The following is a 16,582-nucleotide window of genomic DNA, read 5'->3' on the forward strand; positions in this document are numbered from 1 at the left end:
GGTCTGAAGGATGTGAAGGGAGTGAGAAAGCAGAACCGCTTCCTTTCTTCCCTTCTTCTTCTGCCGAGTCGCGAGAGATCCAGTCCAGGTTTTGCCTTCGACTCTGCCTCTGAATTTCGGCTGTGCTCAGTGTAGCACGTTTCTCTCCCCTCCTTTCTCCTTCCCTCTAGCCTCCAGTGTCTGTCTCCGGGATTTCTCTCTTCCTATTTCAGGAGGGCTCTCACAGGCTCCCTCAGCCTGTGTGAAGCCGAGGTTTCCCCTGGATCCCGTTTATCCCCAACACATACCTCCACGCACACGCGCCCCCAAGAACCCGCGCTCGCCCCGACACACACGCGCGCACACACCCTCGCGCTCGCCCGTCCACCTCCCTCTCCGGGAGAGCCGGCGCGCGTTCCCACCTTCGCCGCACACTCGGGCGAGCCGAGCTCGCAGCGCGCTACGATTCTGCGGCTCGGAAGTCGGATCGCAGCCCTGAACCCCCATGGTGGCTTTTTAAACATTTCTTTGCCTCCGCTCGCTCGTTTTTATTGCACCGCTCCCGGTCTGGGGGACTGGGGGAGCGAGGCGGCTGCTTTCCCAGCCAGCCCTGGTTGGCTTGCCATCCTCCATCTGGCTTATAAAAGTTTGCTGAGCGCAGTCCAGAGGGCTGCGCTGCTCGTCCCCTCGGCTGGCAGAAGGGGGTGACGCTGGGCAGCGGCAAGGAGCGCGCCGCGGGCTCTGGCGGGCTTTCGGCTCGAGGGGCAAGGGGAAGAGCGCACGGGCCCTGGGGTTTACCGAGCTGGATTTGCACGCTGCACCATGCCTTCTTGGATCGGGGCTGTGATTCTTTCCCTCTCCGGGCTGCTGCTGTCCCTCCCGGCCGGCGCGGAGGTGAAGGCTCGGAGCTGCGGCGAGGTCCGCCAGGCGTACGGTGCCAAGGGATTCAGCCTGGCGGACATCCCCTACCAGGAGATCGCAGGTAAGCGCGGGCGCGCGGCCCGGCAGGCTGCAGCCCTCGGCGGCCGCACGTCCCCCGGGCGGCCGGGCGCCCCCCTTCGCCCCCCTGTTGCTGAGTTGTTGGTGTTCACTTTCTGGCAGGGCTGGCTCTCCCGGACGCCGGCGGATGCTCGGGCGGCTGCTCCCTCGGGGAAGGTGTGCGTCTCCGCTGCCTCATTGTGTGCACACGCGGGAGCGCCCTCCTTCCCTCCAGCCCGCCCGCCCGCCCTCCCTCCCTCCGCTCCGGCGCCCGTGCGCGCCCTTCGCTGTGGGCTCGGGCCGGGCGGGCCGGGGAGCCCGGGACACCCGGGGGGCGGCCGCGGCGCTAGGGCAGGTCGCCCAGCGGGGCGCCCACCCCGCGCCTCCCGCTCAGGCAAACTTGGAAGAACTGCGGCCGCAGTTTGCCCAGCGCCACAGTCTGAGTGGCGCCTTCCCCACTCCCGCCCTCGCGCCGGCGGGGGCGGTGGAGAGACGCGGAGGGCTCCCCTCGCCGCTCGCTCCGCTCCGCTCTCCGGGTCCTTCCGGGAGGCAGAGCGCCCGGCGCCCGGGCCGGGGGGGACCCCCACCTTGGGGGTGGGGTGGGGGACCCGGCCTCCGGACGTCGGCAGTTCCGGGCTGGTTCGGGGAGTTCACTGGCTGCCAGTTTCGGGCTTGGGGCGGGCTTGCGCGTTACGGGCCCTCAGTGCTTCCCCGATTGCGGTTGGTCACTCGCGGGTCGGGGGACATCCCCCGGCCGCCGGCGCGGAGCCCGGACCTGAGCGCGATCTCGCCCGCCCGCCTGCGCTCAGAAGCTGCGCCGACAGAAGCGGGTGGCTCACGGCTGGGTTTGTCCCGGGGTCCCCGGACCCCGCGTGCCGGGCCACTAGCATTCCGGCCCCGAGAGCTCGAGAGCCCCCACCCCCCACTCCCTTTCTCGGCGCCGGCGTGTGGGTAGCACTCGGTCTCCGGCAACTTGCGCAGCTGCCCGGGTGCGCGTTTTCCGGCTCTTCGCTCCAACCGACGGGGAGCTTCTCTGGGGCTCTGTGAATGGAACGTGTCGGGAGAGATAATCCTGTGGCTGCGAGCGAGCACTGCTGAGCGAGGCACCGGGAGGCCGGGAGATGCTGCGAGGGCGCGGGCTGCTCAAATCCGGCCGTTGGAGTCCTCGGTGACCTCCGATGGTCAAATCAAAACGCTGCATTTCCACCAGCCTCTCTGCATTTTGCCAAAGAGCTGGCCGCCGAGTGAAAACCTTTTTGCAGCTGTATCTTAAAACATCACAGTTTCGATATGTAATGCAATCGCTGTTTTATTACGGTTGAGCTACAAACTCCACAAGTGCAGGTTTTTACTTATACCGAAATGAACACATTTATAGAAATTTAGGCACTGGAGATAAATAAATAAATAAAAGCCCATACGCACGGTCACCCCGCCGAGCATGATATACAGGGAGCCTTTTCCCAATTCCGAGCCAGACGTAGCCGGTCTCTGGTGAGTCGGAGGCGGAACCTGTGGTGAATTATAAGACCACTTTTCTACCCCTGTCACTTCTTCTCCCTTTTCCAGAACTCCTTAATTTGTTAATCAGTGAATAGAGAGCTACTGCCCCCACAGCTCCTTAAGTTTCTTAACTCTCCTTCCCCTTTGTCTACTGTTATTTCATTCTTTTTAATTAATTGATAAGGATCAGCTTTGCTTTTTTCTCCTCCCCAAATCTCAGGGAATTCAACTTTTAAAAGGTTTTATAGTATGGCTCACTTCTTCTAGGAACTTTTCCTCCTCTAATCTGGGCTCTTTCAAATTGTATCTTTTAAACACATATTTCCCAGCATGATTTCAGATATGATATCTCAGAGAAGAAAATAGTTAAGTATTTTTAAATTGCTTCAGTACTCTTTAGTGGATTATGGGACCTCCAGGACGCTACACTTCATCTTTAGCTTGATGCAAATCTCCTTAATATCAAAATAAAGGTTTCAGTGTAAATAGTTTCTGTACTCACCGTTTACTTTACTGAAAACATTTCCAGTGGTTAAAATAAATCCTTTATTTGGTTTTTAACTACAGGGTTTTTATTCCCCCTTTTCCCCTACACCTCTTGACAATTACAGTGTTCCCTAATTAGCTGTTAAGTTCTAAAACGTGGGCTTTTGTTTAAGTCACTTTCTAGGACTAAGGGCACTGTTGACTTTGTCTTAACCCTGGTGTGCTTTGATGCTGGTGGAAATGATCAAGATACAGGTCATTGTGGGGTCAGATGCACATCTGATAGGGAAGCAAATGAAGTAAAAGATAATTGTATACTATATATATATATATATATATACGTATATATGTATATACACACACATTCCTATATATGTGTATATATATGCATTTTTTTTTAAAGTGAACTACTCAATGCTGCACATTGTTGGAATAATTACTTAGGAAATCTGTCCTAATATTAAATGAAAACACTCTTTTGCTCTTCCCTAGTTCCTGACACTATTTGCATTTCATTATCTAGTATATGGTGGTTATCCTTTCTTTAAACTCCCTTTTCATCCTTTGTGTTGTTTGGATTTTTAATGGTTTGCTTGAAAAATGGCATATGCCATTTTTCTGCCAGGGAACAGGAATTTAAAGGAACTGCTGTTCATAATTTAGATTCATGCGGGCTGTTTCTAATTGAAAGATAGTTGCAGGTAGCTTGCCTGGTAAAATAACTGAGAAGTAATAAGGACATTATGTTTCATCATGACATTATTAAAGTTTTACTCAACTCACAATTGTGAAATAGTGTTGCCCTTTTCTATTCTAGGATAAAAGGGAGTTCTTCAAACTCAATAGATGAGGGGCTGTGATGGGTAATATATAAAGTTACACTCTCAGAGAGTGCTTGGGAGGCCTTTAAGGGGCCGGTTGCGCCATTAATCTTCACTCAGTCCTGATCTTAAGCCGTCCCAGGCAGATCAGATAGACTATCCGTCCTTGTTTGAGGGACCTCTAAAGGAGAAGACCCATGAGTCCCTCTCAGCCATCCATTCTAGTACTTAGTAATTCTTCTGGTATCGAAATGTTTCTAGATAACTTAGGCCAAAGCCTTCCCAGTTTGCTTGCTTATTTTCTTCTGTTCTGTCTTCTGGGAAGATATTGAGCAGTGGATCATCAAGTTCTCTGTTAGGAATGTTATTTTGATCAAAGGTAGGTATGAAACATTCTAGTCTTTTCTTTGAGCATCCATGATATTATCTCGTTTTCCAACCCAACTCATCTTGATGGCTCTAAACTTATAAGAGAACTCAACAACTGAAAAGAGTATCTGCTTGAAAGACTAGGCAATTCAGAGAGTGCTGTTTTATGCTTACTGAGCCTCTACACCTTGAGCTTTCTTGGAGTGATTAATTATAACTCCTTGTAGCTGACTAATGGTGACTTATTGGCCTCCATGCCCGCTTTTTTCATCAGTTATCTAATGCAGCTGTAGTTAACAATCCCTTATTTGCAAATTACTATGTGCCAGCACCTGCTTAAAAACATTACCTGCTTCTAAAACATTAGACATTGTCTTATTGATGCCTTTTAATAATTTTGTAGATATCATCATAATCCCCATTTTATAGATGAAAAAACTGAGCAGCAGAGGGGCTGGAATGATTAACTTGCCCAGGGATGACTCAGCAAGGAAGTGGTGAAGCTAGAATTCCAATTCAGGCGTTTTGACTCCAGGTACCTGAGTTCTAGACTTAATCCTGTCCCCTGCCATTCTGTATTTGTTGAATGAATGCGTGCAAAATCAATTCTTTTTTCATCTACTAGGTATATAACCTGGTATTATCAATCACCATATGTATTCCCTCACAGTTTGTGCTGAATATTTTTCTATCTACTTGCAACATCTACAATTTTTTCAAAATCACTTTGAATTTGAAATTTGTGTTCTCAGGAACCAGCCATGCTACCATCACTAAATTGTTCATCTATTGATGTGTTTTCCTGATTTTTAAAAACTGTATCTCTGTAGCTTTATAAAAGATGGAAACTAAAGAATATGTATTTGTATTTTTCAGTATACCAGGCCTACACGAATAATGGGTTAGTGCAACAAAGCTTGCTATAGGAAGTTACCATAAGGGTAGAGGGAGGAAGGAAGTTTATTTTCATAGATTAGGAAAAAATATAATTGTTTTCTTAGTATTTGGCCCTTTTTATGTCTCAGGTGTTTTGAGAGCTGGGGCTACAGGTGGATATTACAGCATTAAACTCTTTCCCATCTCGTGGATATGAATTTAGAGTATGTCAATGATTCTAAAAATCTATCCCAAAATCAAATTACAAAATATTCTCTTATCCTCTGCTGATATACTAGTGACTTTTGTCAGTCCTTCCTTATTGCTTTCAAATTTCAGTAATGCTTCATTTTGCCTGATCTTTGTCCAACAGTCTTTTCCTTTCTTTGGTGGGTTTCCCAGGGAAACTGTCCTCCCTCTGTTTCCCCAGCAAACTAACTTATTTAATTTGCCATTAACACAACTTTTTTTCAATCGTCACATTAATATAAACAGAAAAACTGTGTAGGGTAAACTTTACTCTTTTATGGACATGTTAAATACCCTACTTTGAAATAAGTTATTTAATTTACATTTAACTGTCTGCTTCGTAGATTTCTGATTTCTTTGCCCTCTCCTCAGTTAGCTGATGTCTTTAAAATCCTTTCTAAGAACAGAGGGAGAGGTATAAATGAGTTGGCAAAACTTCAATGTTTTAAAATAATTTGTCGAGTCACTAGATTTCTAAAAGAATCACATCCATTCCAGGTATCAGAGCAATCTAAAATCTGGGCGATTAGGAGTGCCACTTGTTATACTCTTGATTTGGGCATTAATTTTAAAATGATCCTTGCAAACAGAGCTATCTTAGCTGATTTAATTAGCAGATAGTATGTCATCATTGAGAACAAGAGTTCATTTGAGTTGACTGATACACTTTTTGACATAAAACTCACCTCTTTTAACTGTACCACATGGTAATTGCTGGTGAGTAGAAATGTAGGCTGCTATCAAACGTGATTTAAAATATACAGCATTATGTCCTTTAAGTGTTATAGTATCAACATTGTATCATAATTTATGTAAGAGCCTGACTAATGTTCTCTTATAATTATGGGTAAGTTTTATGAACACTTATAAAATACAAAATTATTGAGTCCTTTTAAACCAAATGATCTACGATTTAGTCACTAGATTTGTATAGACCTATGAGTTTAGGATAGAAATTGTTGTGAGGGAATTGCTGATAAAATCGTTTATTAGCTTAATCTTATATTTTAGGTCTACCAAAGTAACATATTTAAGATTATTTTTTACCGTTCCCCCCCTCCAATTCACATCTTTCAAAAGACTTCTAGCAAGGCCAATGGTAGTGACAGTTTAAACAGAATACTGAATATTTTTTAAAACTTGGTGCGTATATCTCTTTGCAGACCAGATTCTGATCTATTCAATTCTTTACCTGGCACGTAATTCTACTTAAAGTAGTTTCATAAGCTTCTTCAAAATTATTCAGTTTTAAGTTATTTACATGATCCTGTTTAAAAGTATAATTGTCTCCTTGGGATGCCATATTTGTAAATAAAAGGTTTCATAGCAGCGAGTCTTGGGTAAAGGTTTAAAAAATTCGAATAATCCTGAATGGAAGTATTTAAGAGTTTTTAATAACCTTGAATGAAAAATATTTTTCAAACAAATGTACCAAAGAAAAATAGGAATTTGATTCCATGTTTAGACATTATCCAGGTTACTGATTTATTTTTATAACTCATTCTCTACTTCCTTTAGGTGGTTTTTTGTTTTTTTCATTCATCCAAAAAATATTTCTTATATACCTTCTATGTGTAATCTACTTTGCTAGGTGCAGTGTACAGCGCCTCAGTGGATTTTAATCCTAGCAGGGAAGTAGAGATGAAGGGCATCATTCGCAAGGAATGGCTGAGATTGAGGCAAGCATGAGGTGCCTGACTCCATGAAAGCATTGAACAGAGCGTCTGATCTAATCACAGCATCTGGGAATGGTTCCTTGAGGAAGAGCAATGGACCGTGGTGGGCTCTGGAGCATGAGGGCATAGTTAGTACCTATGTGGTTAGAAGACCCTGAAAGCATGAGAGGACTTTTAGAACCTGGGTAAAATAGCGGTGGATGGAAAGCCTGCGGGAGTATGGGAGAGCCTGCGGGCCAGGTTCATACACTGTCCAAAGATAGCCCATGCATTGTGGCCCAATGCAGGTTACCTGTTCACTGCCAGTGTGAACCCTTAGCTCTAAAACCTGTGGCGCTAAACTCAGTGTTTACACAACCGGTTGTTTTAAACATAGCCCGTAGAAAATTCACTTTTAACCATTTAGAGCCTGTCTCTTGTGTATCCTGCAAAACTGCATAAGGCCTGCTAGTCATTTATGGGATGAATCAGAGACCTCCCAAAGAACTCCCAAGTTGCTGTGCTCTCCACCCTGTGGCTGAGCAGCATTACCTAGCTACTTCGTTCCCCTCTCCACTCCTGGGGGTTCCCTTCTAGTCCAGGCTCCTCTGCCCCCAGCTAGGAGGGCCTTCCCCTCCCATGCGGCAGGCCTGTCAAGTTTCACCCAGACAAAGCTCTCGGAGTCCTGCTGCTCCCTCCCCTCCCAGACCCGTCTCTTGCCTTAATCAGCCCTGAAATCCCTGGAGCTCACTGCAGAGACCTTGGCCTTCAGCCCACGGCAGTGAGGTGCTATTGAAGAAGTGTTCCAGTCAGGATTGGACTTGATTTGAAATGTTAGTTTGGTGGCTCTGGAGAGCATGGATTGCAGGGGAGCGGAAGCAGATACAGCAACAGGAGGAGATGTTAACTTGACCTAGAGTGGTGACTGGAAATGGAATGAAGTAGAAAGCAGGATCTATTTAGGAGCTACGAGAAAGACAAATACCCAATCCCATAGGATGTCACTTACCTGCAGCATCTAAAAACCAAAATGAACAAACCAAACAGAACCCAGATTCATAGATGTAAATGACAGATCGGTAGTTGGTGCCGGGGAGGAGGGTTGGCGGGCGGGTGGGTGGGTAAAGGGGATTGAGCAGTACAAACATACATTATAAAATAAGTCATGGGGATGTAATATAGTGCATGGAGAAAACAGTCAAGAATATTTTATTAACTTTTATGGTGATGGATGGTAACTAGACTTACCGAGCTGATCATTTTGCAATGTACACAAAGGTCAGATCACTGTGTTGTGCATCTGAAACTAATAGAATATTGTAGGTCAACTATACTTTATTTAAAGAAAAGAAATATTTAGGGGTGCCTGGGTGGCTCAGTGGGTTAAAGCCTCTGCCTTCAGCTCAACAAAACTAAACAAAACCCCAAAACTTAAAATTTTTACCAAGATGAAGAATGAAACTTCACTCCCTGGCAGTTAAACAATGCTATGTCCTTGGCTTAAGTACCAAATAATACATTGCTGGTTGTAATGATAGGAATCACAAAATGAAGACTTGCCTTCACCTTGCTAGAGAGGAAGCAGTAAAATTTAATTGGGGCTGTATTATTCAGGGTTCACTAATGAAACCAAAGCAGTAGGATGTATAGATATAGGTATATATATTAGGAGATTTATTCTAGGAATTGGCTCTGGATGGAGGCTGAGAAGCCCCATGACCTACAATAGGCAAGCTGCAGACCCAGTAAAGTAGATGCTGAAGGCCTTAGGCTGGGTACGGTACTGATATAAGACTCAGAGTCTGAGTCTGGAGACTGAGCTTTCATGTCCCATTGTAGGAAAAGATAGATTGCAAGCTAAAAAAACAATTTGTTGTTCTTCCACCTTTTTGTTCTATTTGGGATTGGATAGATTGGATGGTGTTCCCTGACACTGGTCACTCCTGCTACTAAATCAAATGCTAATCTCTTCCAGAAACATCCTCACAGACACACCCACAGATTATGTGGGTATACCAGCTATCTGGATATCCCTTAGGCAGGTCAAGTTGACATATAAAACTAACCATCCCGGGAACATTGACTGATGGGTAGCATTTGACAAAGAGCCATGAAAGAAGAAGGCATTTGGGGTGGGGTTAAATTCGTAAGCAAAGTAGTACATGTGGAGGATGTATTAAGAGATGTATTGGAGATGAATTAAGAATCTGTGAGACAAGGGGCGCCTGGGTGGCTCAGTGGGTTAAGCCGCTGCCTTCGGCTCAGGTCATGATCTCAGAGTCCTGGGATCGAGTTCCGCATCGGGCTCTCTGCTCGGCAGGGAGCCTGCTTCCCTCTCTCTCTCTCTGCCTGCCTCTCTGCCTACTTGTGATCTCTTTCTGTCAAATAAATAAATAAAATCTTTAAAAAAAAAAAAAGAATCTGTGAGACATAATATTGAACAAATAGGGTGGGTTGTATTTTTGATGGATCTTGAAAACCCTTGGTTTTATGTGGCAGGAAGTAGGTCACCATCCTAGGTTCTTGGCAGTCAAGTGACAAGATGAAAGTATTGTTTTAGATGAGTCAAGTACTGTAATCAAGAGGGAATAGATCATTAAAGGCCCAGGGGATAGAAGGGGGATAGCCAGGAGGCTGATTTAGATACTAAAGCATGAGATGCCAAGGGCCAATATGAGGTCAAGTGGTGAGAAGAGGGGTGAATGAGGTCATCAGAAAAGAAACAACATTAAAAAGGAAAAAAAAAAAAAAGTAAGAAAAAGCTTTACTCCTGCTACTTAGAAGTTCCAAGAAAAAGTGTTTCAAGAAGATAAGCCGTTGAAACTCTTGCCTGGAATCGTCTATGTCTTTAAGATACTTCTGGCAGCTGGTCATAGAAAATCCTGCATTGGGTGGCAGACCCACACAGGGAAAGCCATCATTTCACCTAAGCAGCATCGCAGAACAGTTTTACGATTGAGAAAGTGGGATGTTCGTACTACCAACTGTGTCCCAGATTCTCTCCATCTCCTGTTCTCCGCTGTCCTCATTCTACCAGGGAGCTCCATTGTGGAAGCAAGACAGCTGCTGGTACTAAGAGTCAAAGCCCCATTATGATGCCCAGAGGCACACAGTGGGGCTCTTTCTAACCATGTGTGTCTTCTCATTGATGGGACATATTGTCAGAAGCCCCTTGGCGGATTCAGCCACCCTCTCCTTCCAGAATTGCTTCCTGTACCCATGTCCCGAAGAGAGAGGAAAAGGGCCATGGCTGTTGACTTGGAGTAGGCATGGTTACTCCCTCAGAGAGGGGCCGAAGTCTTCCTTCCTTAAATATGTGGTCACTGCATTGCTTTGTAATCTTCATAAGAATCCCCGGGAATTGAAGGGTAATGGAGAAATTGAGAGTAACTACCCAGATTGTCTGAATTAATGAGGTAGTTGGCAACCTTGCTCATTAAGTCCACTGTTTCTCAACTTTGGCCAGAGGTGAGCCGACACATGTTTAGCAAATAGCCTTCAGGAGGGTATAGGGTGTGGGGAGACCTGATCTGTAGCGTTTGCCAATTTCTGTGGTTTAGAAATGTTCCCACCATGACAGATTTCAGGCTACTAACAGTTTAACAACCAGCTTACGAAATTACTGAAAATTTACCCATTGGCTCTTCTGTGTTGGAAAGAGCCAGGGCTATCCTGGAGTCATGTGAGATATTAAAATACAATACTTATACGTGGGTGGGTTCCATCTTTAAATATTCCGATTTAATTGGTCTGAGACAGGGCACTCTTTTTCCTTTCCTCCTTTCTCCCCTCTTCCCTTGCTTTGTTTTTCAGTTTTCCCGAGTATTTCCAATGTGCATGCAGGGAAGGGAACCTGTTAGCTAAAGCTAACTTCATAAACTCAAAACCTGATCCTGCATCCGAATTACTGGAGGGCTTGTTAAACAGCAATGCCTGGGCCCCACCCGCAAAGGGTAAAGGTTCTGATTTAGTCCTTCTTGGGTGGGGTCTATAATTTGCATTTTTTTTTTTTTTTAAACAAGTTCTCAGGTTACCCTGATGCCTTTGGTCCAGGTACCATCTCTTGAGTCTCTGGAAGCCAAATTCTGAATGCATTTACTGTGTTTTTAAATACAGTTTTTTTTTTTCCCCCTCAGTCAAATTTGGGCAATGATTTCTGTTATTTCTTATCTTGATCACAGATAAGAATCCTAACTGAGAAAGTGGCTCTGTTTCAAATTGCACCCTCCTCCTCGCCCTCCCCTATCACCTCTGTCCTGTTTCAAATGCTTGCTTTGGCCACTAGGGGGACTAAGGGAAAGAGAGTGATTGGATTCGTTCAAGCCACAGGTACCTCTGTGTGGAAGGAAAGGGACCCAAGTCAGCGGCAAACGCACAGCGGCAGAACTGGGAGAGAACTTCAGCATGGCTCTAAAAGAAACAGGGAAATGTTTTCTGTGTCTTTTACTATAAGATCTACAAGATCCCCATTATTCTCTGTTAATATGGCAGGCTTCCTTTGGGAACATGACTTGTTTTTTGGGGGGAGGGGCTTCCTAGTTAGAACCTTTCTGGCAAAGAGTAATTCCATCTCCCCTTCCCTGCCCCAGCTGTTTTTCCTCCAGGAGGCTCCCCAATGCAGATCTAGCCATTGTTTCCCTGACCTCCAGACTCTTATGCAAGGAGAATACATTTAGAGCTGGCCGGTCTTCATTTCATACACTTTTAGTTAAAGATGGAGCATAATACATTCAAGGCATGCACACCTGTATTCTGTAGGCTTGATCTGCTAGTGTGTTTGCGCCTTATTATAGTTCTTGGATTTTTTGAGAAATTGACTTCCTCTCTTTGTGCCCCTAGGACAGTGGAGATTAGCAAGGGCCACTGATCCTCAGCTGAATTTCGGGGAACCAGAGGTGTTTCCTCCCCAGTGGGGTTGAGGCAAATATTTTCTATGTAAAGAAAACACTTGGAGGTCTTCTTTTTTAACAAGATGAATAATTTTCAATTTGTATTTTCTTAATGGGTCAGCACAGCTCAAAGTCAACAGCGCTTTTGAAATGAACTTGAAAAAAGCCACTGTGCTTTTAGATATTACAGATATTTTTAAAGTTACAGGCCTTACCTTTTTCCTGGAAAAGTTAGAAAATACTTTAAACATACTCTAGCTGTTTGCTTATTCTATTTTCTTCCAAATCCCAATGACTGGGAGTTTTTAAAACGTAAACAATACTAAAATGTGAAGTGGTTGACATATTTTTCCTTTATTTACAGCAAGAGGTTTAACAAATGTTTTTGAAGAGTTTTAGTGATCTTTGACATACTGGGAACTCTACTTGGAAATTAAGAATTTGTATTCTGACATATTAGTAATTTGGAAATATAGGATTCCTGGACATTCCTAAGTGATCTGTTACAGCTTCTCCTCCAGCTATGTATTTACTTTGAACTTAGGTAACACACTTTACTGTTACTTTTACATTATAAAGTGCTAATGTGTGAAAGCCTTCTATTGTGCTTTTACTACTCATTTGATTATGTGGTATCTTATTTAATATTCTTTAATAGACTTGGGGATATTTAGACATCAGGAGGTCAAGTACTATGTTAAAAGCTTAGGCCAGTCTTTTTATATGTCTGCAATGAAGAGTATATTCATTTCACTTATATTACCACATGGCTCTCATAAAAGGTCAGTTTCAACTGAATATAAAATAGGTTACAAATGGCAAATCTTACGTCATCAACAACAACATTATTATGGATAATCCCTTTTCAATTACTACTTTCCCCTCTTTAAAAAAAAAAAAAGAAAAAAAAGCAACTGGAGGATTTCTTAAAATCAAAGATCCACCTGATGTGTTTTGTCCAGTAGACATAAAAATTATATAAATCCATTTTTTTCACTTTAGTCAAGAAAATATGTATAATCACACTCAAATTCCAGTTGAAACAACAGCAAGTCAGGTGCATCAGAGATTCAAAACAAAAAACCCATAAAATTATACTTTTTCATTTTGTTGTTATATTACTTTGACAAATTAATTTTGAATCAATTTCTCAGCCTGGATTATTGACGTAAAGGTAAGTAATATTACGGGAAGTTCCATGCATAAATGTAAGCTGATTGCTATGATTTAAGAGTGGCAGTTTATCCTTATCCTGAATATGCTCAGGAAATTATAGAAAGGTTTTCGGTTTAACAAAGTGGGAGTTGAGTATATATAAAAATGTAGGTTGCAAAGGTCTTAATTCTAGGTGGTAACCAAGGTTGCATTTTATAAGTGGCATGACAAAGTCCTGTAGCTGAAAAACTTATAACACAATTTAAAGTGAATTTTCACCTTTTTAGCCATGAGTATGTGAAGTACAACTCTTGACAAACTGTCGTTCTGCCTCCGAAATACTTATTTTCAAAAGTTATGACCTTGTATTTGAGAAAAAGTTTACAAATGCTCTGTGTTCTGAAAGGCTTTGAAACAGTATTATTTGGGAAAAATGAGCCTCACTCCCAACTACTATAATCAGGAAGGAGAGAAAGATGGAATACAAATCAGCCAGAGCAGGCTTTTCCCCGCTGCACATTTCCTAAAGCCATCTTCATTCAGGGTGACGGTTCTGATTTTAACCTAATTAAGCATCAGAGAGAACCAGGGTCCAAAGAGATGAGCCTGAAGGTTCCCAGAAGTCCTGTGCTGCTCCTTCCCTCCCTCCCAGGCTTGGCCAGGATGCTGCTGTCTGGGGGGCTTCTGGAAGGTTCCAGGGATGCCCAGAAGGAGGCTCTGCTGTGTAGCGCCAGCCCGGAGGTGTGCCCCCTTCAGCCACATTTCAGCCGGGTTACCGTGGAATTGATTTTCACGGCTCATGACAGAAGCTGTTTTCAGCCCTTGAAAAGGAAGTAGCTGGGCTGATACTCGTCACACAAACAGCAAATTGCTCCGTGGCTTTCATAGCCTTCCAGGTCTGTTACCTTAAGGTTCTAATGGCCTTTTAACAGTGTTTCCAGCTGAGCAGCAGATGTAAAGGATTCAAACACTGAAAGCTGTGTTCTTTTTTTTTTTTTTTCCTCCTCCCCGAAAGAATCATTTTTAACAGGTATTGTACTAACACCATATCCTAGGACCTATTCAATAGCATGTTAGATTGGAAAAACTGAACCAAACCTCAGATCAAGTATTGTCGGTGCCTCGCTGGGCTGTGTGTCCCATGTTAGTCACCAAGCCCATCAGGCACTGAGATCCTGTCACCAGGAGTGGGGACCCATTTGGTTATATCAGGGGAAAAAAATAATGACTGGAAGCCCACGAAAGCTCTAAAAATTCCTTATACTTACGTTAAGCCGATGCATTTTCATCCTAAACATTGCAGTGCGTTTTTGGAAACAATGCAATTAGCTTTAGCAATTCTATGCAGGCTACCTTTGGCTTCCCTTCCTTTTGTCTTGAGTGCTCGTTTTGTCCCTCTGTTGGTCAGGGCCTGAGATGTTTCCCGAATGGGGAGCTCTGCCCTCCCTGCACAGAGAACGTGGAGGCCTTTAAGCTTTGGTCTGTGGAAGAAGGTTAGCCTTTCAGTCTTGTGGACTTTTGGGAAAAAGTCAAACATAACTGAAGAACACTTGTCGAATTGGATGTTTTTTCATTTTAAAATATTAGCGACACAGTACGCCTTTTGATTTCACTGAGGTCCAAGCAGCGCTTGGTATTTTCAACTTTCCAGTGGTAACTACATGATGCCAGTGAGTCATCATTCCTTGCTCCAGGAACTGGCCTGTTTTACAAGCTTTTGGAGGGCCCTTTAGGAAGTACGTGAGCTGCCACCATTTCCTTCCCCCAAAGTGGAAAATATGCATACGTTGAAACTCTGATCTGAACAGGAGGTACGGACAGACATGCATTTTCTTTCCTTCTCGTTTTCTTCCTCTTCTTCCTGCCATTCCCTGTCTTGGGTTGAGCAGAGGCTGGCTTTGGCTCCTGGCTCTATTACTTCGCCTTTGGGAACCTGTCTGTGCCTCTGTTCTTTCATCTGTGAACAGGGACAATAATAGTCTCTACCTGTCATCACTGTGTTGTATTAAATGAATCAACCTTTATGAAGCTCTTAGAATAGTGGCTGGCTTATGATGAAGACTGTATCCAATTTTGAAGCCAGTCCATCTCTTGATGAGGGTAGGGAGTGACAAGGGGAGAAAGGGGAAGGGTGAGTTTCCTGGGGCTCCTGAAGACTCCTGGGCTTGGCTCGCCTGCTCTGCCAATGCCCGGGGTCGGTGTACTTTTTGATCTGCTCTTGTGCAACTTGGGAAGGATCTGGTAGTCTCCTTTCCTGGAGTACTCACCCTGACCATGATCTTTTCTGGCCCTTTAGGCCTCATGAATCAGTGGCTTGCTTCTCACCTGGCCTCTGGTCCCCCTGTGGCTTTGATCACCTCCTGTGGTGGCAGCAAAATAAGCCATCTGGTCTACAGCTCAGCCGCATTCTCAACCCACCCAGGAGCACTCTGAGACTACTGGGCCAGACTTGTGTCCCCTAAGTGTGGGTGTAGCCTAGCTTCTGAACATCTTTGCCTCCGAGTTTGAGGTCATTGCCAAAAGCCCTCCAGGCAGTCTTTTTTATAGATTCCTAAACAGATTTTGGGCTAGAAATCCTTCTCTTTGGCTTTCCTATATTGACAGGATGCTCAGAGACAAGAAACTGGGAAATGTGGAGAGTATCCCTGTACATCCGTCCTTCATACAGACATTTGGGGACAGCGATGGGTTTGCCATCTTTTGTCTTCCTGGCTGGACTTCAAACCCTTCATGCAGGTTTGGAGACTTGTTTCTGAAAGAGGTCAGGTAACAGGCACCCATGGCCTTGGAGGATGAGGTCTGTTAAGAAGACAACAAATTAAGGAGCAAACAAAACTGAACCAGTGAAAGATTTGCAGAGTATTATCCTCATTACCTATGAAATATGGAGACTTCTGAAGAGTCTCAAACATCAGGTGAACTGAGAAAACAAATTCTTTTTTACATGGGACTCTTTGGGCTTTCTGGTCGGTGGTTTCCTAGAGGAGCAAGAGTTCTGAATTCTTTGTTTTGTGCTTACTAATTGGTTATTTTGAAGTTTTCTTTACCCCCTGTGAACCTCAGTTTTCAACTCCATATAAAGGGGCAGTACCACAGCTAGCCTCTTGATACTGTTCTGTGAAGTCTCCAGTAACTGTGAGCTCCCCTTTTCCCAATTCCCTCCTGACACATGATGAGAAATCTTACCATTTCTTACTCAGGAGAGGAGGGAAAGCTAGTAGGCAGTAATCCCCACTCTAAGACTTAGTCATTTTAAATTTCCTTTTACGATAAGCTTCTAAGAGAGTTCTAATAGAACATTAAAAGGTGATCTTGAAATGCTGTTAAATGTCACAGAGCAAATCTTTTAAAAACATCCTCTTTCTTTTCTTTTTGGTCTTCTTGGAACCGGCTGTGAAAGTTCCCTTTCATGCCGTTGTCACAGGTTCCTGTTGTGCCTCCTGTCCTCAGAATGGTATATCTGATGTGTGGCTTTGATGATTTCACTTTGCTTAAAGCAGGGGTTCTCAGCCTTGAGTGTACATCAGAATTACCCAGAAGGCTCGTTCGAATGTGGGCTGCCGGGTCCCCTTCTGGGAGTTTCTGCGTTGGGAGATCTGAGATGGGGCCAGTGTCCAGGTGA

The 16,582-nt window shown here is 44.2% G+C and overlaps 1 protein-coding gene across 2 annotated transcripts in view; it reads left to right on the plus strand.

Moving 5' to 3' along the window:
* Nucleotides 1-203: 203 nt before the first annotated feature.
* GPC6 (glypican 6) overlaps nucleotides 204-16,582 on the plus strand; it is a 1,094,872-nt gene continuing 1,078,493 nt past the window's right edge. The window contains exon 1 of one of the 2 annotated variants that reach the window (XM_044249953.1): nucleotides 204-961. In XM_044249953.1, coding sequence (XP_044105888.1) covers nucleotides 802-961 — 160 coding nt within the window. In that variant the 5' untranslated portion in view covers nucleotides 204-801. The remainder of the gene's footprint in view (nucleotides 962-16,582) is intronic. The other variant, XM_044249954.1, reaches the window with a different exon arrangement.

This window comes from Neovison vison, chromosome 5, assembly GCF_020171115.1.
Source record: "Neovison vison isolate M4711 chromosome 5, ASM_NN_V1, whole genome shotgun sequence".
Classification (NCBI taxonomy): domain Eukaryota; kingdom Metazoa; phylum Chordata; class Mammalia; order Carnivora; family Mustelidae; genus Neogale; species Neogale vison.